At 32.7% G+C, this 25,521-nt stretch overlaps 1 protein-coding gene across 1 annotated transcript; it reads right to left on the bottom strand.

Moving 5' to 3' along the window:
- Window positions 1-11,953: 11,953 nt before the first annotated feature.
- On the bottom strand, window positions 11,954-12,445 carry LOC139500195 (autotransporter adhesin BpaC-like). The gene has a single exon (XM_071288933.1). The coding sequence runs from the start codon at window positions 12,443-12,445 to the stop codon at window positions 11,954-11,956; it is 492 nt and encodes a 163-aa protein (XP_071145034.1).
- Window positions 12,446-25,521: the final 13,076 nt, after the last annotated feature.

Below are 25,521 nucleotides of genomic sequence, written 5' to 3'. Positions count from 1 at the left end.
CAAATATATGTCATAACAATGGCCGTTGGTTTTTTGTTTTGTTTTTTATAAATTGTTTTAAAAAAATTTTAATGTCAGGTTCTTTGGTAACTGACTATACGATATAAGTTTTGCTGAATTTGCTTAAATCATCGTTATTTGGACTCAATTTGACAACTGTCTTGTTTGCATACACCTACCACATTTCTTGTTTTGTTTATGTACGTCTTTTGATTTATTATCTAACTCTTTTTCTAGTTCAATTGGATTAAGTTAAAAACTGTACAAGTAAACATTTGAATGAGCCTTTCCTTTTTATACGACCGCAAAAATTTTAATTTTTTGGTCGTATATTGCTACATGTATCACGTTGGCGTCGTCGTCCTGCGTCGTCGTCGTCGTCGTCCTGCGTCGTCGTCGTCGTCGTCCGAATACTTTTAGTTTTCGCACTCTAACTTTAGTAAAAGTGAATAGAAATCAATGAAATTTTAACACAAGGTTTATGACCACAAAAGGAAGGTTGGGATAGATTTTGGGAGTTTTGGTTCCACCATTTTAGGATTTAGGGGCCAAAAAGGGCCCAAATAAGCATTTTCTTGGTTTTCGCACTATAACTTTAGTTTAAGTGAATAGAAATCTATGAAATTTTGACACAAGGTTTATGACCGCAAAGGGACGGTTGGGATTGATTTTGGGAGTTTTGGTTCCAACAGTTTAGGAATTAAGGGCCAAAAAAGGGCCCAAATAAGCATTATTCTTGGTTTTCGCACAATAACTTTAGTATAAGTAAATAGAAATCTATGAAATTTAAACACAAGGTTTATGACCAAAAAAGGAAGGTTGGTTTTGATTTTGGGAGTTTTGGTCCCAACAGTTTAGGAATAAGGGGTCCAAAGGGTCCAAAATTAAACTTTGTTTGATTTTAACAAAAATTGAATCCTTGGGGTTCTTTGATATATGCTGAATTTAAAAATGTACTTAGATTTTTAATTATTGGCCTAGTTTTCAAGTTGGTCCAAATTAAACTTTGTTTGATTTCATCAAAAATTGAATAATTGGGATTCTTTGATATGCCGAATCTAACTATGTAATATGTAGATTCTTAATTTTTGGTCCAGTTTTCAAATTGGTCTACATTAAGGTCCAAAGGGTCCAAAATAAAACTAAGTTTGATTTTAACAAAAATTAAATTGTTGGGCTTATTTGATTTGCTTTATCTAAACATGTACTTTGATTTTTGATTATGGGCCCAGTTTTCAAGTTGGTCCAAATCAGGATTCCATATCAAGTATTGTGCAATAGCAAGAAATTTTCAATTGCACAGTATTGCACAATAGCAAGAAATATCTAATTGCACAATATTGTGCAATTGCAAATAATTTTCAATTGGAGTTATCTTTCTTTGTATAGAATAGTAGTTGATAATATATGTTGGAAATTTGCCAGACATGACTATGATGTCATTTTCTATTTTTATTTGCCAATAACTTTATGTAAATAACTTCATTGGAAATTTGCCAATATAAAATGTTGCTGATGAAGCTTTTTTTCCTTATCTTATCTAAAATGTCTTTAGATAATATATGTTGGACATTTGCCAGACATGACTATGATGTCATTTTCTATTTTTATTTGCCAATAACTTTATGTAAATAACTTCATTGGAAATTTGCCAATATAAAATGTTGCTGATGAAGTTTTTTTCTTCCTTATCTTATCTAAAATATTTTTAGCTTATAAGTTGTGTCCATACTTGTTCTCATTTCAGATTTCATAAATAAAAAGAAAATTTCTTCACACATTTTTTTGACAGGATTAATATTCAACAGCATAGTGAATTGCTCAAAGGCAAAAAAATTTTAAGTTCATTAGACCACATTCATTCTGTGTCAGAAACCTATGCTGTGTCAACTATTTAATTTTAGATTTAAATAAGTTTGAAGAAGAAATCTTTAATTGATTTGTAAAATCTTGACATTTGTTTTGTGTAAAAAACCCATATAATGTCAAAAATTTGATCACAATCCAAATTCAGAGCTGTATCACGCTTAAATGTTTTGTCCATACCTGCCCCAACTGTTCAGGGATCGACCTCTGCGGTCGTATAAAGCTGCGCCCTGCGGAGCACCTGGTTGACATTGAAATTTAAATAAAAAATCCTAAAGATGCATGAAACACTTTCAACTAGGCGTACATATTGAATGGTTGATTGTTGATGTTTAACGCCACTAAGAGTATTATTGGCTAGATCATGGGAGTCCGTTTTTATTGATGGAAGCCAGAGTGCCCAGAAAATAGAACCGAATTCAGACAGCTAGGAAATCTGACAGACCTAGTCAATAAGGATTGGAGTCGACCGCACTGGACACGTGACAGTTTCGAAATCACAATCAGTGTTTTGGTTTTTGGTGCCCTTTATGACTTGCTGTTCGGTGTGAGCAATGGCTCCGTGTTATATACCGTACTTTGACCTATTGAGGTATACCATTACAAACTGTGACTTAGGTGGAGACTTTTCTCATTGGCACTCATACCACATGTTCTTATATTTATTCCAGGCTATTTATACAGTAGATGAACCACTCGGCGAACGAGACTCATCGGACGTTAAACAATTTGAAACCAATAGTGTATGGAACAACTCTATCGATACAGTTGTGTATATTGTGAACTTCAGGAGAAAAAACATCATCAATACGACGTATATATATACATGTATTATCTTGTCTTTCACAAAATATAAAAGGAAAGCTGATCAGATAAGTTGGTTTCAGTACAATTAAAAAGAAAGTACATCTTTGGTTTTCTTTAACATAATGGAAAAAGAATACTGATCTGATAAATTTTAAGGAACCAAAACTTAATGTGGCAAAAACAGTCAATTTTGTATTTCGATTCTTCAGTGCGGCACGATCATCCAAGTCGGTATTGTGTTTTGATTGAGACATGCGTAGGGAAATAACATTTCTATCTTCTGCAAACCAAAAACAAAAAACAAAACACGCTGGATTATAAATATAAGAAATGCATAGAAATTAGAAATTATGGCAGACTAACAACTCATTATTGTAGATCTGGATATTGTTATGTGCTATGGAAAACATAATCTCACAGCGGAAACCAAATTACTTCTAAATTATTACTACATCTACAATTGACATGCAGTTATATAAAACATACGAACATTATTTCATGTACAAATGTATGCCTAGTTCACAAAGTTGAATGTAAAAGTACACGTCGTTCTTAAGATAATTAAGGATGTTTATAAGAATTGTCAATCTTCTTTATGGGAACACCATTCAAATTTGAATGACTAACTGCTAGACGAGTCTTTTTAAATAATCGATTTAAGATCATATTATTTAAATAATTTTTAAGAATACATGTCCTGGTGAACATTGCTACAAAAGACATTTTGTTATATTCCTCCATATGTTTGCCTTAAATTTCAGAACATAATACAGATTTTTTTACAAGTCAGGTGCCTGTGGGGTTAAAGTCAGAAAACCTTGCTCAGTGCTTGGAGCACAAAACCCATGCTCTAAACATGAAATCCAGCATTTTGTTTGGTTGATTTTCAAGTACGAGTACAAAAAACTAACTCGGTTAATCTTGAATGATTTTTTATTTTAGTTAATTTTTGTTTTGGAGTTAGGTACACTGTATGGCGTCCATTTTTGCTGAACTAGACATGTTAGTCTCTTGTGTACAGTTGTCTCATTGGCAATCATACCACATCTTCTTTTTTATATAGACGTACACGTTTTTGTTTAGGGGCCAGGTGATTCAGAAGCTCGTCTCCGGGTGCGGGATTTTCTCGCAGTGTTGACGACCAATTGGTGGCATTCGGCTGTTTTTTGTTCTTTATTCGGGTTGTTGTCTCTTTGACACATTCCCACTTTCATTCTTTATTTTGTGTGACAGAAAAATCAAGGGCTTTTACGTTTCTTCAAAACGCTGGATAAAAATTTGGATGAAAAATATATAATGATAACAATATAAAAATCATATTATATAAACATGAGATCTGGTATGAGTGCCAATGAGACAACTATCCACCAAAGTTCAAATAAAGTAAATGTGAGGAATTATAGGCAACCCGTAATGCCCTTATAAAGACATCATATGTCATGAATAACGGAAAACTGCTTCAAGTCCAGCATTCTGGTTGGACGCGGGTTCGTACTTATAAATACGATACAATTCAATTGTCATCCTTCTTGCATGTGCTTAACTGTTGCACGTGAACATAAGGTTGACCATATATAACACCCGCTTAATGAAGCGTATATGTGTATTGTCTAGAGTGGAACAGAAGTTGCAATAAGTTATAGATACGAGACTGACAATTTTGTAAGCCAGACGCGCGTTTAGTCTACATTTCAAGACTCATCAGTTACACTCGATATATGCAAGTAATGATAAAGTTATAGGGTCTAATCAAGTACGAAGTTGAAGAGAATTGACTTGTTTCATCCACTTAAACCCGAATAAGACCATACGGCTACATGTACCACAAGCTTCTTCCATTTGTCACATGATGAGCTGCTCCCCATATGTAGCCAATTTTTTTAAGAGCATCGAAGAACGAAAAACTCCGATTTGTAACTGTCTAATTTATATTATTCTGTTGTTTAGTTTTCATCTAAATCAGTTTCCAGCAATAACAAGTTCTTGACATCCATAAAAAAACAATGTTTGCCATTTTAAAGTCGATGACTCGAATGTCAGATTTTAAGCTCATTTGCTTAATATGTATCTGCCTACATTAGTTAATTATAGAAAAGTACGCGAAGACAGTGGCACCAGGGTTTTGTTTAACTTTGTGCTGACAAATTAATTCGTATAGGATTGTAGATTGCAACAACCGTTTATTGATGTCTTTCCCCTGTCTTGTAAGGCTTATCGCTGTCAACAGTTGTCTCCGTCTGCTATACAAAACAATGACAGATTTAAAAGTTCACATGATACCATTGTCAGTGCAATCTTTAGAATTATGCAATTGCGTAATTATTTGATGACTTTCAAAATCTTACTTTTGTCAGTGATAATATGATTAAAGGGCTGTTTACAAGTTTTTACTTGGGTCAGAGATAAAAGGCGATGAAAAACAGGCTTAATTAAATATACAAGTAAGATAAAAGGAATTAAATGTGGGAAAATAATTGTTAATTTAAATCAACTGGATAAACGAATAATTCGTTTAAAATAAATATAAAAAAAAACCGAAACGACATATACAAACTAAAGTACAAAATAAAAATACTTCTGAATCAGTATTCATGAAAAAAACATATTCACCATTTGTTCCCTTCAAATACATGTATGTATCTGATATATGAATAATTTTCAGATAAAAAAAAATACATTGTGTTTTTCCTACCGACACAAGTACAAAAATATAATTAGAAAAGCAAGAAATATTCGTCTGAAATTTAAACCGAGTTTAACCCTACTTGAACTTGCGATCAATCCCAGTTTTCGGTAGGGTTTGTGTTGCTCATTCTTCAGTTTTATATGTTATGTGTTGTGTACTGTAGTTGTTTGTTTGTCTTTTTCTTTCTGTAGCCATAGCGTGTTTAGAAATTTTCATAGTTGGTAATAATATCTGCAAAATTCCCTGGCAGTTCTAGTTCCGATCCGCATACTACTAATTGACGGAGTAAAGGAAAATAGTTTTAATAGGCTAACAGTAAAAAAAACAGTAGTAAACAAATATCTTTAAAATGACTGACTATCAAAACTATGCCGTAAAAGTGAAACACTTTTTTTAAGAACTATAAAAAAACTATCTAACCCCACCACATTGTCATGAGCCAGTCGAAAGTCATGACCCTACAGTAGTTGTCATACGTCGTGATATATTTAATGGAGAAATTTGGTTTCACACCAGGTCTTGGATTGTTTTTATGCCCCATTTATTTTTTTAAAGCTATAACATCTTTTATAGACTTATAACGAAACAGAACTCGACAATTGATGTATAAACGACAGCTATCTATTGTTGCAAAATGTTTTTCGCCCTCTAAATGTTTTGCTGTTTCTGTCTTTTTTATGTATAAACATTTATTTATCTCATTTTATTCACAAAAATTTAAAAAAAAAGCCAGCATATGTGCAGTTATCGATGACTTGAGCCGAACTTGAACAAGACGGCACATTGTTAGGAGAGCAATGTCACCACCACAGAAAGCTAGCCACGCTACTGCTGCTGGTTGAAACTGAAGCGAAAGTAAAAAAGAACATTAACAAATGATTTTTTTAAATTCACAGTATTTGAAGAGGCAAGTAAGGAGTAATTAAAAACAACAAACAAATCTACGAACGATTACGTGTATGTTTTTATGCATGATATTTATTTATTTATTCAGAGGGAGAATGATTGGTATTTTGTACTGTTATAAAATAGGTGCTTTACTGGTTACTATAACAAGTCACCAGAATGATCGGTTTAATTTACTAGACGGTGAACTTAGTGATTTAATTCATCAACATCTGACATCACTCAATAAAATTCTGCTAGTGGAAGGTTACGTGTAGTCTCCGAGGATATAATCAGCTATGTAAGCAGTACTTCGTTACTTAAATGTTTTATAAAATATGCTAATTAAAAGTTTACTTAAAAAAAACTGTTGTGGATCCATCTTCCCAAGGCAAAGTTTAGCATTACGTTGTTGTCCATTCGTAAGATGTGTTTTATCTTTTGAATTTGCCATTTGATTAATGGACGTCAAGTTGGTTACTTATTCCCTATTCCCTATTCGTTACCTATTCCCTATTCCCTATTCGTTACCTATTCCCTATTCCCTATTCGTTACCTATTCTTTACCTATTCCCTATTCCCTATTCGTTACCTATTCCGTATTCCCTATTCGTTACCTATTCCCTATTCCCTATTCGTTACCTATTCTTTACCTATTCCCTATTCCCTATTCCCTATTCGTTACCTATTCGTTACCTATTCCCTATTCGTTACCTATTCGTTACCTATTCCCTATTCCCTATTCGTTACCTATTCCCTATTTGATCAGGGACTTTCCGTTTTGAATTTTCCTCGGAGTTCAATATTTTTGTGATTTGACTTTTTAGATGTTTGGCTATATTTTGCTCTTGTTCCTATTTGTCATATGGTCCGAGACCACCATTGTCGTCCCTTGATTTTCGTTGTTCACAAATATTTTAAAATTGCTGGAAAATATTACATCTTCATGTAAGGCCCCCTTTCATTGAAAAACCTCAATTTTTAGGCGCAGGCTCATATAAATTTGACTTTTGAATAATTATGCCAAGTCTGATAATTCAAATGAGTACTCTATTGCTTTTAGTACATGATAAGTTATATATTAAGGCATTTAAAAAGTATAAAATGCAATATTTTTATTTAAAGCCCCAAATGTTGATAGTTGAAATTTTTCAATTTTAACGTCAAAATTTTACACGGGTATAATATACATCCTATTGTCATGAAACTTTGTGTTATAATTCATTAAGCTTTGGTCATATACCAAGTTGTTTTAAGATTTGTCAACTCTTTCTACCCTATTAGGTCCGAGACCACCATTGTCGTCCCTTGATTTACAAATATAGTCCCTAGTGTTGACAGTGGGTTACTTGCCATTAATTTTTATACCCCTTCCAAATTTATTTCTCCATGTTTAATGCCTCAAATTGCAAGTAGGGGGTGAAATTACACTGTAAAAAAATTTGGGTCCAGAATTTTAAAGGAAAGTAGGGATTTGGTCCAGCTGAAAAAGGTTTAAAATTAGCACTTCGGAAGCTGTCAAAAGATTTCAAGACGCCCTAAACATATAATTGTCCATATTTTGAGTTAGAGACGATGAAGTTTTCTATAATTTTGATATAATTTGTCCCAAAAGTAGTACAACACACTGCAAAAGTTTCTTTGAGAAAGCGCAGGTGGGATTTTTTTTTTAATTTTCATTTATGTTCTAAAAGAAATGCACTACGAAATAATTGTGGTCTCGGACCATATAGCTTATTAACGCTTCAAAAGAGGGACTAAAGATACCAACAAAAACTAGGGGTGATCTCAGGTGCTCCGGAAGGGTAAGCAGATCTTGCTCCACATGTGGCACCCGTCGTGTTGCTTATGTGATTACAAATCCGGTAAATAGTCTAATTCGGTAGGTCAAATTCATGAAAGGGAAGGGGATTGTAGTTACGACGTAAAGAACATATCCGATATCATTTGTAAAACGGTTATTCCATAACGGTCAACCAACTCGTGATGGCGTCCGTAAAATTTATGAAGGGATGATTTCAACTTCACCATTTGGAACTCTTGGTTTAATCGCTTCCTTGTGAGCAGCAAACCTCTATCAAGAAAATCATGATAGGAAATGCAAGCACGGGAATATCGTATCAATTGGGATATATATACCCCGTATGCAGGTGCTGCTGGAATGTAGCTACTTAAAAATGGAAAATTCACAATTGGAAAGCTGAAATCATCTCTTTTGTCGTAAAGTTTTGTTTTCAACCGACCCTCATTGTCAATTTATAGATGTAAGTCAAGATATGAAGCCGACTTAACTGTATCTGTAGTATCCTTTATCTCTAGTTCGATTGGATAGATGCGTTCCACATAGTCACCAAATTTGGAATTGTTTAGTGAAAGAACATCATCTATATAGCGGAAAGTAGAGTTAAAGGATATTGCTAACTTCTTATCTTTCTTCCTAAGAAGTTTCTGCTTGAAGTCAGCCTCATAATAATAAAGAAACAAGTCGGCGAGTAGAGGGGCACAGTTTGTTCCCATTGGAATGCCGACAGTGTGTTGAAAAACACGTCCTCCGAACGTAACAAATATGTTGTCAATCAAGAAATCAAGCATCTTGATAATATCAGTTTCAGAGAATTTTTTGTTTGAATCATTGCACGAATCCTTGGGCTTCAAATATTTAAGTTTGAGCGTTCCTGATGAAGGTAAAGCCTCGGTCACACCTTACCGGATAGCACGAACGGACGCCTAACAGATGAAAATAAAAGTTGTCCGTTGACAAAATTGTTATCCGTTGGGGGTCCGTTGATGTACTGAACGAATGAAACGGACGTGTAACGGATGCATAACGGCGGACACACACCGGATATGCAACGTACGAGAAACGGAAACGTACCGGACAGAACGGATGTCGAACGTACATCCAACGGACGAGTACCGCATAAAATGGACACCTAACGGAAGCGTACCGGATAAAACGGATGAACAAGATTTACGGAAAAATCAAAGGCGACAATAATAATACATGTAAATCGCATAAATATTCAAAATGTTTCTGTGTAACTGGTTTTGGTTTGTTCTTCAAAATTCCGCCAAAGGGCAGTGTCTGGTCTGAATAAGAACTGCTTGATTGTGAAGACGTGCCAATACTCTAATATCGATTATGAATAATAAGAATTCATAATCCTTAAGAAAACTGACATACCAATAATTGGCATTTCTGACCCGAATTTTTCAATTGGCATTTATCCGTTTCAGATCCGTTCATCATCCGTTTTAGCCGTTATACGTCCGGTAGAAGTCCGTTTCTCATCCGTTCAACATCCATTTTATCCGTTAAACGTCCGGTAGAAGTCCGTTGGTGAATTTATCTTCCAGACCTCCAACGGATGTATAACGGACACGTAACGGATACAAAACGGAAACGAAACGGACGAGTACCGTACAAAACGGACGACCGAGACTTAAGATCCAGAAAAATGCTTCGGATGCATGAAGTTTATAAAATGTTCTTTTCATATACAAAATTGCCAAAGTGAAAGACATTATGTTGACATCTAAATTTGTCGTTTTCTTTCTTTGTTGAAATGCTGTCTGATATCCGTACATTTATTTTTATATATTAATATGATATGCAGAGCAAAAACATATGCATCAAAAGTTGTCTTGTGTTGTCGACCGTTAATTTGACGGATCGATATTATAAAAATGCTAAAACACAAAATGAAAGTTAATGTTGTCATTTCCAGACGTATCTTTCTCTCTTCATTATATTCCATCAAATAAAAGTTGCACGACTCTGCTCTCAAAACAATAAATACTGGATAGTCAGGACAATTTTCTACATGATTGATGGTTTCTTCTGCAGATGACGTATAGAATATTTTTGTAAATGACAGATCCTTTTAAAGTATCAATTCAGCCGTATGCAAGGAAAATATATGATTCAGAATTGGGGAACCTTTTGACCCTACAATTTTTTAATCTTCGCGCTGACGTTATTCCCGTACAAAATGAATATGAACTGTCAAAATAACGTTGTTTAGAAGATTCACATACGTTTTCTCTCTATTAGTTATTTCTTGTCAGTTCGCAACGCACGCTTAGAAAAACTATTCAAATATTGCCTAGTATTTGTTTATTCTAGCACTTATCAAATATATATTTGTTTGATTAATAGTGTTACTTCAGTTGTACAAACAGTGGAGTATATGATGATGAAATGGTGATGATGATAATTTGTGTTTTCTTCCATTGGCATGTATTACATACATAGCAGGAGCTTGTAGTTAAGTGGTTGTCGATGGTTTACCTCAGTCTGTGATGTTTTTTTTTTCGTAAATTGGTTTGTTATAGATTAGGCCGTTAACTCGTCTCAATCGAATTGTTTCAAATGTTTCTTGTGAGGGCGTTGTATAGTAGATTATACGGTATGAGGTTTTTCTCATGGACGAAGGCCGTACAATTAATTTATTAGTTATATAGACAGTGTAGTTTATGATAATGAGATGGTGATGATTTAGTATTAGATGCGTGCCTTCTTTTATTAGTTGTCCATGGCTTTTTAACTAGCTGGCAGTAACTGCGAGTACTGCCAGATCTGTACCAAGTGTTTTTTTGTTGTAGGGATGTGCAAGTACCCAGCCACGTCTACACTATGTTTTTGCTGGATTTATTTCTATTTATATCTATCTGATGAGTTAAGCCTTTTTTAATAGATTTGTATAGTTAGTTCTTGTGTTGTACTATTACACCACTGTCCCAGGTTAACATTATTACCCCATCAAATTATGTATGTATGTGCGTGTCCCTAGTCAGGAGCCTGTATTTCATTGGTTGTCGTTTTTGCTGTGTTGCATCTTTGTTTTTCGTTCATTTTTTATCTGTATGATAGACTTTGCCAATATTTTTGCTGGATCTCGTATACTGATAACGAGTTGGATATCGCAAAACCTGTTTTCCTAAAACCATGTTAATTGTCATTTAATATATTTATTATGTGTGAGATGTTTCCGGATGTTAATTGTTCAAAAATGTTTAAAATTTTACAACATAACGCAGTGAATGAAACTGGTCTATAATTGATAAAGTTATGCTTGTTACCTTCATTAAACATGAGCACATCATTATCCCGCTTCTAATCTTTTAGAATTTTACTAGAGTAGCCATTGGTATTTGGAACAAAAAGTATGTAAAAAACGGAGACAATTCTTTTTAAAATTAAATATATAAAAATATCTGGCAGATTATCAGGGCAAGTAGCTTTATTTTTTATTATGATCAGAAATACCTGGCATGAATTTTGTTTTTGTTATTAATGCAAATTTGAAAAAAAGATTAGTTTGTGCAAAAAAGGTCACGTACTTGTATTTTATCTTTCCTAGTTGGTAAATCAAGCACCTGATCAATGTCTAGGTTGTTCGGCATATCTATAAATACTCTGTTCAGATCCTTAGTTTATTTTAATGTCAGGAAGGTTAAAGTCACCACCCAGTCAGGAGGTTGAATTCACGAATTTTAATTTATGTTCATTAATGGCCATGATCGGAAGATAAAACATCTGTGTTCAGCCATTTTTTCTGCAGGAGAATTTGCGTTATCTGTTGAAGCATTGGTGTTATCTGTTAGAGCATTGTTGTTATCTGTAGGTGATTTGGTGTTATTTGCTTGAGTATTGATGTTATCTGTTTGAGCATTGGTGTTATCTGCAGGTGCATTGGTGTTATCTGTTTAAGCATTGATGTTATTTGCTTGAGCATTGGTGTTATCTGTCTGAGCATTGGTGTTATCTGCTGGAGCACTGGTGTTATCTGCTAAAGCATTTGCATTATCATTTTGAGCATTTTTGTTATCTGCTGGAGCATTGGTGTTATCTGCTTGAGCATTTGTGTTATCTGCTGGAGCATTGGTGTTATCTACTAGAGCATTTGCATTATCTGTTTGAGCATTAGTGTTATCTGTTTGAGCATTAGTGTTATCTACTGGAGCATTTGCGTTATCTGTTTGAGCATTGGTGTTATCTGCTGGAGCATTGGTGTTATCTACCAGAGCATTTGCAGTATCTGTTTGAGCATTAGTGTTATCTACTTGAGCATTTGCGTTATCTGTTTGAGCATAAGTGTTATCTGCTGGAGCATTTGCGTTATCTATTGGATCATTGGTGCTATCTGCTAGAGCATTGGTGTTATCGACAAGAACATTAAGTGTTATTTGCAGGTGCATCACTAATATTATCTACAGCATTAACTATGGCTGCAACATCTGCAATGAAACCTAAATGCTCGTTTCCAATCTTTTCAAGTTTTTTCTAATTCCAGGAATAAATTACTTCTGATCCTCATCACGTGCACCAAACAGAGATTGGAGAATGTTAATCTCTGTTGTCCTTATCTTTATTTTTGTTTTGTGGATAATCTATGATCTTCTTTTTGAAATGAGAGCAAGATCAATTATTCCATTTTCACACGTTCAGAAAGACAAAAAAAGTATGATTTCCCCTAGCCTTTTCCACGTTCTTTCAGGACTTTTTATTAAATCTAAATACACGACATTAATGGTCAGGGTATAAACGAGGTTTATTATTGGTATCCATCCGGTAAAGAAAGAACAATCAAAATACGTACGATAAAACATATAACCAATGTATTATTGTGGGAAGTTTACTGTTTTCTGATGACTCTGCCTTGTAAAGAAAAACTGTTCCACCTAAATGGTACCAATCATATTAAGCTACGTTTTACTTCTTCAGGTTGCTCTTACTTGACCGAGTACGAGGATGTTCTACCACATAGTCAGTATTATAACAATAGTCAATTATACTTGATTTAAGACACCGATGACCATTTGCTATGCTTCATTTTTAAAATACATTTTGGAAACGTAATGTACTGATATTATGTTGTTGTTGGTTTGCTGTCTGATTAACGTTTATAACATCTCTCCATGAATTATTTTACAAAAATATGCACAGCGCCGCTACTAATAGGATATAGACGAGACTGTGTTTGCTTGCAATTTAATTTATTTATTCCAATCGTGCGTTTTCATTTACAGAAGAGATCAGCTTGCTGTTATTTTAGATGTGGATAACCAAGTTCTGCAATCCGATGCTGGTTTTTTTTTTAATATGAATTCGGATCTGATAAAGATATAAATTGAAAGTGTGTGCGTGTCATCATTAACACTTTTTTTTAAATGCAAAATAACATTATGATCTGCAATTTTCAGTTCAAAGTTTAGAGCTGTACAGTATAAGAATCGGAAACAATTAAAAAAAAAAAAAAAACCAAGCTGAAGGATACTTGTAGGTGTTGAGCTAAAAACTGCAGGGTTAAATTATTTCCTTCTACATATACTAAAACTGGCGTCAATGTACTTATTGCGCACATGATATATGGCATAAGAGGACTCTTTTTTTCCATTTCAAACGTTTTTCCCGATTTCAAAAAATGTTTTTTGTAAAAAAATCATTATGCATGAGCTTCCTAATATATATCTGCAGCTTAACTAAGTTTTCTTTGATTGTTCATTAAAACGAAGTTTTTACAAGTAAATACATTATGTGTGAAATATGACTTTTTTAAAGCCGTATTGTTAATCATATGAAAATCATTTAGAGGCCGAACAATGTTTAAAATGCGACAAAAAACATGAAAATAACTTCTTATATTAAAAAAATTTTGATTGCATCCGAAGCGCCTTTTCTGGTGTTACTTTCACGAAGAAAGATCACAGCCAGGTATTTGAAGGTCAATAATGTAAAAGTACCGAAACAGTTGAAGAGCTTCACGACGGGTGCCGCATGTGGCGCAGGATCTGCTTACCCTTCCGGAGCACCTATAATCACTCCTAGTTTTTTGTTGGGGTTCGTGTTGTTTATTCTTTAGTTTTCTATGTTGTGTCGTGTGTGCTGTTGTTTGTTTGTGTTTTTCATTTTTAGCCATGGCGTTTTTCAGTTTGTTTTAGATTTATGAGTTTGACTGTCCTTTTGGTATCTTTCGTCCCTCTTTTGAAGAGCTCCACGACCGAAATGGATTTGAAACTAACTTATATTGCAGCATTTAAAAAGTATCCTATTAGTTCTTACGTCATAATTTAAATGAAACTAGGAAATAAATTTTAAATAATTATTCTCAAAGGATGAAATAACAAATTCAAATGTAAAATTTATGTACTATGAAAATCAGATTGATGCAGAATAATAATAGTTTCAAAATACAGTCATTAAATATGTCAACATAGAGTCATTTATTTTCATCTTTGCTTGTTTTCAATTACATTTATAATCAATTTACTTAAATTCCTACAAATTGATGAGTTTTATTGAGAAAAGTATCATCAATTTAGAAATCGCAAATATCATCATACAATTACTTAAATTGAAGGAAATGTGTTTTCATCTCCTGTATTTATCAAACTTCCGGTTTGAATGGTTTTACACATGCCATTTGTGGGGCATTTTATAGCTTGCTGTTCGGTGTGAGCCAAGGCTCCGTGCTGAAGACCGTACTTTGACCTACAATGGTTTTCATTTACAAATTGTGACTTTGATGAGAGATTTGTCTCATTGGCACTCATACCACCTCTTCTTATATTTTATTAATATGGAAACAGATAAAATAAATCATTTTGAAAAATATTTGTATTCATGATTGTTGAATATATGAATTCAACCATGCAGAATATTTATCAGATCTGATGTATTGCATCCAAAATAGTAAATCTAGTATTAATAGAATATACTAGCGCAGCAATATGTACCTCCAGGAACTATTTGTTTTATATCGTTGTTCTCCTCTTATATTTAATGCGTTTCCCTCAGTTTCAATTTGTAACCCGATTTTTTTTCTATCGATTAATGAGTTTCGAACAGCGGTATACTACTGTTGCCTTTATTTAAAGTAGACATACTCTTTGTAACAATAATAACAAGTAACAAGTTATACACAAAACCTATGAAATTAGGAAAACAAATTTTAAATAATTATTCTCAAAGGAAGAAATAACAAATTAAAATGTAAAATTTATGTACTATGAAAATCAGATTGATGCAGAAAAATAATAGTTTCCAAATACAGTCATTAAATATGTCAAAATAGAGTCATTTGTTTTCATCTGTTTGTTTTCAATAGCACATTGAACATCCCAAAACAAAAATAATTAAATCAAGAAAAAAAAGTGAAACTGCGAGTTACTATTCACTGATGATAGGCCCCGCCGAAACTTGATAATTTTAATAATAGTAAAATATGTAATGTGTTCGGTAAATAGAAAATTGCTGAGTGATGAATTTGAAAACTCAGCACACCCTATCTCTGAACTATATAAACCTGGAGACAAAATTTCAGAAATTCTTATGATGAAGTTCCTGAGAAAGGTTCGACAAAAAATAACCATTAGGCGGATGGACAGCGGACAGATATCGGTAAAAGACAGGCGCGGATCCAGAGGGGGGGGGGGGGGGGTTCCGGGGATTGGAACCCCCCTTTTTTTGGACGATCAATGTATTTGAATGGGGACATGTAATTGGACCCCCCCCCTTTGTTCTTGGTTAGGAGCCCCCTTTTTAAAATGGCTGGATCCGCCCCTGAAAGAGAATACCCCCATTTTTTAAAGAGGGAATACAATAAGATGAATAAAAAATCAAACAATTGATAAACCAAACAAAAAATGATACAGTTGTGTCCCCTATGTTGTATCATCCATTGTAGTTTTCAAAATAATAGGTAAACTTAAAAATTTACATCTGAATCATTAGCGCAATTGAAAGTAGGCAAATACTTTACATTTTACCTTATTGTCCAAAAATACAAGCAGAAATGGATGCGACGAACAAAATATGCCTTTGTAGTGTATATGTAATGACCCATTATTAGTGCATCTATCAGATGATGGAGCTTTAGTCTATACTGGAAACAAATCATTGTTATCATGTGGGTTACACGTAATCCGTAAAAGCTTCTACTTTTTAATCTTGCAACAGTTCTCCCTACTTCTACATTTTGTAGATCCATTATTTATTCAAGATTATCACGTAAAATAAATAATATAACAGGTACATTGGTGCACATGATTAAAATAAATTTTCGGTAAAGTGTTTTTAAAAACAAACTTGGTGCAAATGATAACCTCGAAAATAGCAATGTGTGCGTTTAGACTGCTGCTCTCCTTCTTTTACTCTTTGTTTGAAATAGTACGGAAAAGATGATAAAAGTACCAAAAAGGACTTTGCCAGACAAAATATAAAATTGAGAATAGAAATGGGGTGTAAAAGAGACAACGACCCAAAAAAAAGAGCAGAAAGCTATTTTAATTTAAAATAAAAACCCAACAACAGACAAGACTAACAAAGAAACAAAGAATGCAATAGTTGTTGTTTAAATACTAGTATCTTTATTTATAGAATTTATACAACTTCTTACTTGTTACACTATTTTCTATAATTGCTGCACTAGTATTTTACTTGTACATTCATTTCATAACTAAAGGTACGTTGTGTAAACAGTTCATACTTTTCACATCATAATTACATTCATAGTACAGTGAGTGTTCAAATATTAAGAATTCCTTCAGGATTTTTCTATTTTAGAATGACATCTCGTGAGATATCTTATAAAAGTCACTTCTGCATTTGAATACAAAGTATATTAAATTAGTTTTTATCACATCATTTTAGACAACTGTAACACATTCTGTCAGATTAAATGAACATTTTATTAAACCGACATAATTTGAACAAATTAGGATTAGTCTATGGACAAATTTCAATCAGATTTGTGTCTATATGTGAAGAATTTAATATAAACAGCTCTAATTTTTCATTTAAAATATGGTCTAGATACTGAAGAAATTTATTAAAACATACAAATCCAATTTCCATGACTAAAACTTATCTTAAAATATTTTTAATAAACTTCCTATGTAGCAAGATTCCATCAGCGCCCGCATAAGAAGTTGATACAATATTCACGGGCTTGTATGTCCTATCATGAATTCCTTGATAGAGGGTTACTGCTCACAAAGTAGCTATTAAACAAAGAGTAAAGTTGAAATCATCCCTTCGTAAATTTTACCGACGCCATTACGAGTTGGTTCACCGTTTTGGAATACCCGTTTCACAGAAGATATCGGATATGTTTCTCATATCGCAACTACAATCCTTTCCCTTTTAACGAATGTGACCTACCGAATGATACTATTAACGTGTTAGTAATAACATGAGCAACACGATGCGGCCACATGTGGAACAGGATCTGATTACCCTTCCAGAGCACCTGAGATCACGCCAATTTTTAGACGGGGTTCGTGATGCTAAGACTTTAGTTTTTTGTTGTGTCTTCTGTACTATTATTTGTCTGTTTGTCGTTCTTTTTTAGCAATGTCTTTGTCAGTTTATTTTCGATTGATGAATTTGAATGTCCCTCTGGTATCTTTCGACCCTCTTTTGTGATGTTGCAGGAAGCCTGTGTTTACTCTTTGTTTTGACGGGAAGTTTGTTAAGCAATAATTTGGTTTCATAACGATGAGGTGTAGTGATTAGTGGACGGTTGCTGTTCTTTTTCTGTCTTTTTCTGGCAATGTTCTATGACTCCTTTGGCAACTTTGAATAGTACTTGGTTTAAATGTCAACGAACTCACTTAAAAACCCCAACCATTTGATCCATCGGTTTGTTTTTGTTAAACTTTAGTATTAACATCATAGTTTAAATCTTTAGAATATTTCTATTTAAGGAGCACATTAATGAAATTGCTTTGACGATAAAATGATATCATTAAAGTCATTTTATGAAATAATGTAATTGTTAGATGATAACATCCCCTACTGATGTAAAGATATGGCTTTATATGCCATGGTTCACCAATGCCTAATAATGCAAAAAATATTAATTTAGAATAATAAATTATCAAACAGAAAATCTGGCAATTAATGGCTACGTATATGGTGTAAAATCAGTTCAACGTTAATAGTGCACAAAGTATTAAATTAGAATTACAAAAAAAAATTATCAATCGGAAAATCTGTCAATCAATGGCTACGTATATGATGTAAAATTGGTTTAAAACGTTTGAAAGGGGTGGCAAAGCAATTTAAATGCTTGATCTTTTAGTTTTAACTTGGACAGGTACTTCGATAAAGTAAAAACAATCATGAGCATATTTGTATGATACTGCACATGCATGAACCTGAATTGAACGAAATTTATGGTAGCTGTTCTTCATCATGGCTGCTTGAATTTTAAAATTAATTTGGAAGAAAACGAGTAAATCTCACAACATAGTATAGACTTAGTAAAGCATTGAAACATTTATGAGTTTGACTGTCCCACTGGTATCTTTTGTCCCTCTTTCATCGATGAAGGAGTAAAACCTCACTTATCACAGTCTGATACAAAAATTGACCTTTCCTTTTCATACACCAGCACATGACAAGAAACAGCGTGTATTCAGTCTTGGAAAAGACAAATTGACATTACAGAAAGGCCACTCAACATATACATGTTACAATAAGGTTCATACAGCATTAATGAAGTAGCCGCCAAAAACCTAATTTGTTAATTTGACTTAAAACTATATAAGAAAGATTAGGCATGTATGATAGATTAACCAATAATATATACGCTCACTGAGTGATACTATTAAATCAGATTAAAACATGGGGATGCTCGTCGAAGGTTTATTTCGGCAAAGCATGTCAAATCTACCAATATGATGCTATGTGCCGATATTTTCTTATATCTAGTGGCAAGATCTTATATTTTTAACGTATAAAACAGCAACAAAATCACCTGCATGTCCATCAAGTAACTAAATGCCAGATTTGAATTATGAGAAAAAATGTTCTACATTAGAATTCGATTTATTTAACGCTTGTCATGATTTGGGATCTTTGTCAAATTTTCGGAATCCTCTGGTTTTATCCATTTGACATGAATAACGATAAGCCATCTGTAAAAGTTTTATAAAATTTTAATTGCTTTTTAATAGTTTTTGAAAACTTAAAACTTGTCATTGATAAAGCTATGAAAAATCAAGAGAGAATATTTTCCCGCCAAAATTTCAATGGCTAATATCTCGAAAAAAAGCACATTGACCTATATATATTTTTTTGCCCTTTTGATTCCTTTATTAATGCCTTATCAATATAATTTAGTGTTTTAAAAAGTTAATTACTATGAAACTGATAAATTAATGATTGTTGCTAGATATATATATATATATATATATATATGAAGATGTGGTACAAGTGCCTATAATATAACTCTCCACCCAAGTCACAATTTGTAAAAAAAAAATAATTATAGGTCAAACGGGTTCGGACACAGAGCATTGGCTCACACCAAGCAGTAAGCTATAAGGGGCTCAAAATGACAAGTATAAAATTATTCAAACGGGAAAACAATGGTCAAATCTATATAAAAACTCGAAACGAGAAACACTTATGAACAAGCGATAAACTTACTACTGGACATCAGATTCCTCACTTCTTCTCTATACCTATGTATATAGTTTATAGAAAATAAAGATATACTAATACGTGACAGGTGTAAACAAATGCAGCGGGTTTAAACGTTTTAATCGGTACCAACCTTTACCCTTATATGAAACAATAGTGAAACATCACAACATAGAAAGACACAATATATATACCAGACGAAACGTAGACTGTTACTGATACAAACAAACGATGTGTATATACATTGTATATGCAAAAACCTGTCACATAGTTAATTGGTTCATGTTGCTCGGTGCCAAACGAATAATTCAAAAGTAGCAGCATCAACTACGGTCAAGATGGCCTAACAATACGAATTCATAATAAAATATCATAATGAATCTATCAAACGATCGTATATAACATAAATTATAAATATGAATATATGAACAATTCCTAATTTTGAAAAACGTCAAAATTAATCAAATCGTCAAAAGAAATAAGCATGTACAGGATGAACTATACATGTTTCCGCAGACGCCAACTAGTAATCTTTTATGGAAAGAAAATATTTTTCTTCATTATCATGTCTAAATTTATTGACAATTATAATATGACGTGCTTCTTTCGCTTTGTGAATAAACCCATGCTCTAAATCCATTTTTTTCCATATGCGTATAATGACTACTGCAGAAAAATGAATTTAATCAAATTGTCATGCATTTAATATATTTCATTAATTTAAATCACTTCTAAACTCTTAAATGATGCACATGTTGTTACCTGTAATGTGTTTCATTTGGAAATTGACATATGTGACCTAGATACGACAACCGTTCATGTTAGCTGTTCAAACTCCCCCCTCTGCAAAATCACATTGCCAGTCGTTTACTTGTTTATCAACAAAACAGGGAGGTTCACGGAAGAGCTACTGTAACACCTATACACATCGGACATAGAAATTACCTTAATCGAAATAATAGATGCAAGCTACTACTTTATTGTAGTGTTATCATGGGTAGGCATTATATGCGTGTTATTTTAGCCTAACTATCGCTCGGGCAAAAATAATCACGTATATAATGCCTACCCATGTTAAAACTACAATAAAGTATAGCTTGCATCAATTATTTCTTATTTATGTATCAGATGGAAACAAAACATTTCTTTGCGTTGACAGAAAATAATTGAAAAAAAAAAAAACGTATTTCGTGTATATCGTTGATAAATTAAAAAATACTATGTTTAGGGACTTTCCTTTTTGAATTTTCCTCCGAGTTTAGTATTTTTGTGATTTTAATGATACTGTTTTTATATTTCAAAAAGAAGCTAAACTTGCTTAATTTTGTAATTGGTTTCTTCGCCAGGACTCTCATGGTCATATACGGCTTTTGCTTTTTTCTTATGGTACCGTTTGACGTTGATCATACAGTTCCTTAATTTTCCAATCCTTTTTTAAAGATTGTACTTGAGTATTCCTGGCGAAGATACACAAATGGTTTCGACAATCAATTATTTTCAAGTGTTATTTTCATCATCTTAATGTACGTAATGTTTGTACTTATATTCCCTTTATACTTTTCGTTGACTCGTAATACACCACCTAACGTGACAATTATTTGAAGCTTTACTAAAACAGTCTACGTTAACTAGCTGCTGACTGAAGTACCCAATTATGACAAATAAAGTATAATTTCAGAACGAAAAGGTTAATAGATTCCCATATAAATGTTTGAATGCAAAATATTTACTGTAACTTGCCTACAATTCAAACACAATTAGTCAATGTAATTGTTTGAATTTACGTATTCTGCATTTGCCTATGGCATTTCTGTAATCTTCATCGTGGAATCTACTTTATTGTTTTTCAACTGAAATCTCAATTAGCACCACAAACGGCTTTGTGCTAAAGCAGTAACATAATTCAATTTCCCAACGGTGTTGAATTATAAAGACTTGTTTTACCTCAAAATCTCAGTAACACAAACGAAATCTTATTAGTAGCATAGCAATTATGTATACGACTAAATCAATTTCTCGTTAAAAGAGATTGTACCAACAACGTGAATGCTATGAATACGTAGAAGTACAATTGTATGTTTTTCCTAGAATCAGTACGGATTATAATAGAGCATTAATAGGGCTAATCGTTTTTTGATTACCCCTGACCATTAAACAACATTTAAAGGAAAATTTATAGATTTTTTCATTGAAGATCTCTGCTTGACATTACTAATCTGTGTGGACATTAATGGCTTGTTGATGTAAAAGTGAAAGATTATTACGATTTTTAATCAACCTTAACAACAAACTTATATCAAATGGCAGTGGACGTGTGTCTTGTTTAATTAGACGTGATGAAGATATGAATATACATTTATTACGACATCACAAGTTAAACAACCTTTCATCATTAGACATTTATCTTTCAGAATAAATGATTGTTTTTACTAAAGATAAAAAAAGCGCTTTGAAGTGACGTACAAATGATTCTATAAAACTTACAATTGATTCTATATAACGAATTTGAAATATTTCCCTTACCTCTCTTTGTATTGTAAAAAAGAACAAACTCATCATAGAAACCAGGATTATAATTGTATACGCCAGCCGTATGTTTTGTCACCACAAGATACATCAGTGATGTTCGAATAAAAAATGCCATAATAAGTATAATGTTGATTAATATATTAAGGATCCAAATTTACGTAAGGTTTTATCAAATGAGATTAGGCTATTTATTCTAGGTATCTTTAGTTTTGAAATAATCCATAGAGAGAACGTACACCAGCAGAGAGTTTGACCCAGTGGTTATGAATTACCTCATCATTGATATTAGTATTCAACTTATATATCAGACTCACGACGATAAGGTTGTAAAGTTATGGAAAATATATTGATAACACATTGACACACAAATAGTGATAATACAAATGAAATGCACTTTGCAACAATAGGTAGTTTGGACATAATTTGTTGAAAATGAACCCGAAAATAGAAAAACATGCTGAATCGAAGAACAAGTGACCAGTATGCTGCAGTTTTGCATTGAAAACAAATTAGTTGAATTTAGAGGTTGAGTGTTCCAGCAGGTGGTCGGCATTCCCATTGGAACCAACTATGCACATTTCCTGTTCAACCTTTTCCATTTTTGATATTAGTCGGAGTTCCTTCCAAATACTTTTAAAAAAGAAGACCAATAGCTTACTGAATTCCATATATCCAGTTCATTAACAAACCAAACTTTGTCGAGTGGGTCCTTTAAAATAACATCCTGAACTAAAGTTAAAGGAAACTACATATAAACATATGCAGTTTTCTCAGCATCATTTTTAGACGTTTAACTAACAATTTATCACAGCGGTCATCGCAGTATCATAATCTATAAAAACGAGACCATTTTCAAATTGAATTTTTAATTATCCCTCACTTCACAGCAATATACCAAGTTCAATCGCATAAGAAGTATACATTTCTCAATTTATGCGATATTCGCGAGCTTGTAACTTCCACTCAGACTTTGTAAAATGTCACCAGTGTCTGAGAAAATCATTAATGAGCCAGGGGTTTGTCAAAATACGTCTCGTTCTTTTTCTCATTTAATTCATTGGGAGTACAAAAAACCTAATAGATAAATATTCCTTTTTAACTTTACTTTAGTATCCACCGTGTTTGTATTCGTGCAATTATTTTACTTTTTTTGGCGTATACTTTTGACGTGATTTGGTATTTATGTATCCCGCCATTGTGTTTTTGACTTTTTCTTTTACACAGTTTTGGTTTGTGACTCGGATTTGTTTTTACCTAATCAATTTAAGACTATTGAACAGCGGTTTACTTCTTTTGTCTTTCTTAAGGTTAATATGTTTGCTTTTTGAAGTGTTGGTCAGTTGTTTTCTATGTCTGTTATGTATGTTTACATAGTTCAGCTGCGGTATCCCAGTTATTGAATGTAGAATTAAATAATCTAGTTTTTTTATGAAGTTATATATTCACAGCACTTTGAACGCACTAATTTATAACTTAGTATTTCTAGTACGGGCTCTGATGGTGGACTGCTAGTCTCGAAGAGTATCATCAGCTTATTAGTCATTTATTCGGTACTGGCATAATGTCTGTATTGTTGGATTCCACATGAGCTTTAAGCGTTCTCGATGAAGGTAAATCAACAAAGCGCTTTGAACGCCTGATTTTTATAAAGTTATGGTTTCAGTTCATGAACATATCTTTCTCAATTTTTCGATGCATCAATTAAAAAACTAAAACTCTTTTAAGAAAATTGACATTAGGTAAACTATTCTATTTTTATTTTGTCACTTTGCCCCTCACGAGTTCAAATAATTATCGGTTTTAGGTTTGGGAATAATTGTTGACCTTATTCACCACAACCAGAGTTCATTCAATTATAACAAAAAATTCGGTGATACTCATGGTAATCTGAAGGTGTCTCATTCAACATGTTTAAATGTTTACTTTAATCAACTAACGAAATTTCTTTTATAGTGTTATGAAAGGGCGTTGTTAGGAGTTGGGTTGTCATTTTTTGTTTTTTCGTTTTATCAAGGTACTCCATGTATTTCGGTGATATTTAATTTGATCACCTATCTTTGAAGTGTTTTTAAATTTGTATAAGTATGTCTGATTCATTTTGATCTTACATAATGGATTTTTATTCTACTTACCGTGCAGTTATTACATTTATAGACAGATTAATAGTTTTCTCTTTATCTAGTAGAAATTACAAAGGTTCGATATAGTAATTTTTCCTTTGAAATTTAAATACTTTATCCACGGCAATTTTTGTTTCTGTCTTGTACAAATTATTGTACACGTTATTGATCCGTAATAACAAATGCCTTCAAACATCAAATGCTTTCCTTTACATAAATATAATCTATGTTATCCTTCAGCATATTGTAATTCGTTTTCATGCAATTTTTCCAGATGATTTAATAAATTAGGCATGGAGAACCGGCTCTCGTTAAGATTCTAGATAAATGTTCTCTTCATCAAACCAAACAAAGTAGTTTCTCTTCACTTATTCAGAAGTGCATATTTTTGTCATTTTTTATTACTTGTCGGGTAACATCAATGGGTGAAATAAATGTGTTTTGTCAAACCTGATAAATGATTTATGACGTTTGAATGGTCGTGATATTAGTGAAAATTGATAAATAACATAAACATTTGGTTTACTCATTATTTGTAATGAAACGGATTGGAAATAAAGGGAGATAATTTCTGATTTTTTTCGTTGACGCTTTTATTATGTCAATATACTGAATGTTGTTAGAAACGTTTTTCCCTATGAAGTTTTCTTTAACGATGTTTTCTGAGCTGCATCATTTCATGTATAGTTAAATTTGCATTATCATTTTTAAAATGATTTACTATTTAAACAAACTGCAAATGAACGTTAATTTCATTTCTAATCAACATTTAAAAATGAAGCTTAACGAGACTTTCTCTTGATTTCAAAGAACTCTTTAGAATTCCCAGTTTTTAATGATTCACACTTTGGTATTTAATTTAGTCTTCAAACTATTTTGATCCGAACTGCGATTAGGGATCGCATGTAGACGAAACCCAAATATAATGTATTGAATGTTACTGGTGCTAATGCGTTTAGGTATTTAAGTAAAACCACTGTCTCTGTCAAACCAATGTATTAGTCATCTTTTCATTTTCTTGACTGACTTTTATTCACCATTGATAATTGATGCTTTAAATGTACCATAGCTTCTAATTAAGACATGAATTTCTTTACTTAAATCTTATCTGCAAACCAAGTATTGATATTTTTGGTAAATTGCATGACTGCAAGAATATTGAAAAATGCTTCCATATCTAAGTTTTAAGCATTAAG

Source organism: Mytilus edulis, chromosome 13 (genome assembly GCF_963676685.1).
Source record: "Mytilus edulis chromosome 13, xbMytEdul2.2, whole genome shotgun sequence".
NCBI lineage: Eukaryota > Metazoa > Mollusca > Bivalvia > Mytilida > Mytilidae > Mytilus > Mytilus edulis.
This window is presented reverse-complemented; position numbering and strand designations above follow the sequence as displayed.

Bases quoted from the DNA above. Each gene is read 5' to 3' on its own strand.
- LOC139500195 (XM_071288933.1), bottom strand. From the start codon at position 12,445: ATGCACCTGCAAATAACACTTAATGTTCTTGTCGATAACACCAATGCT.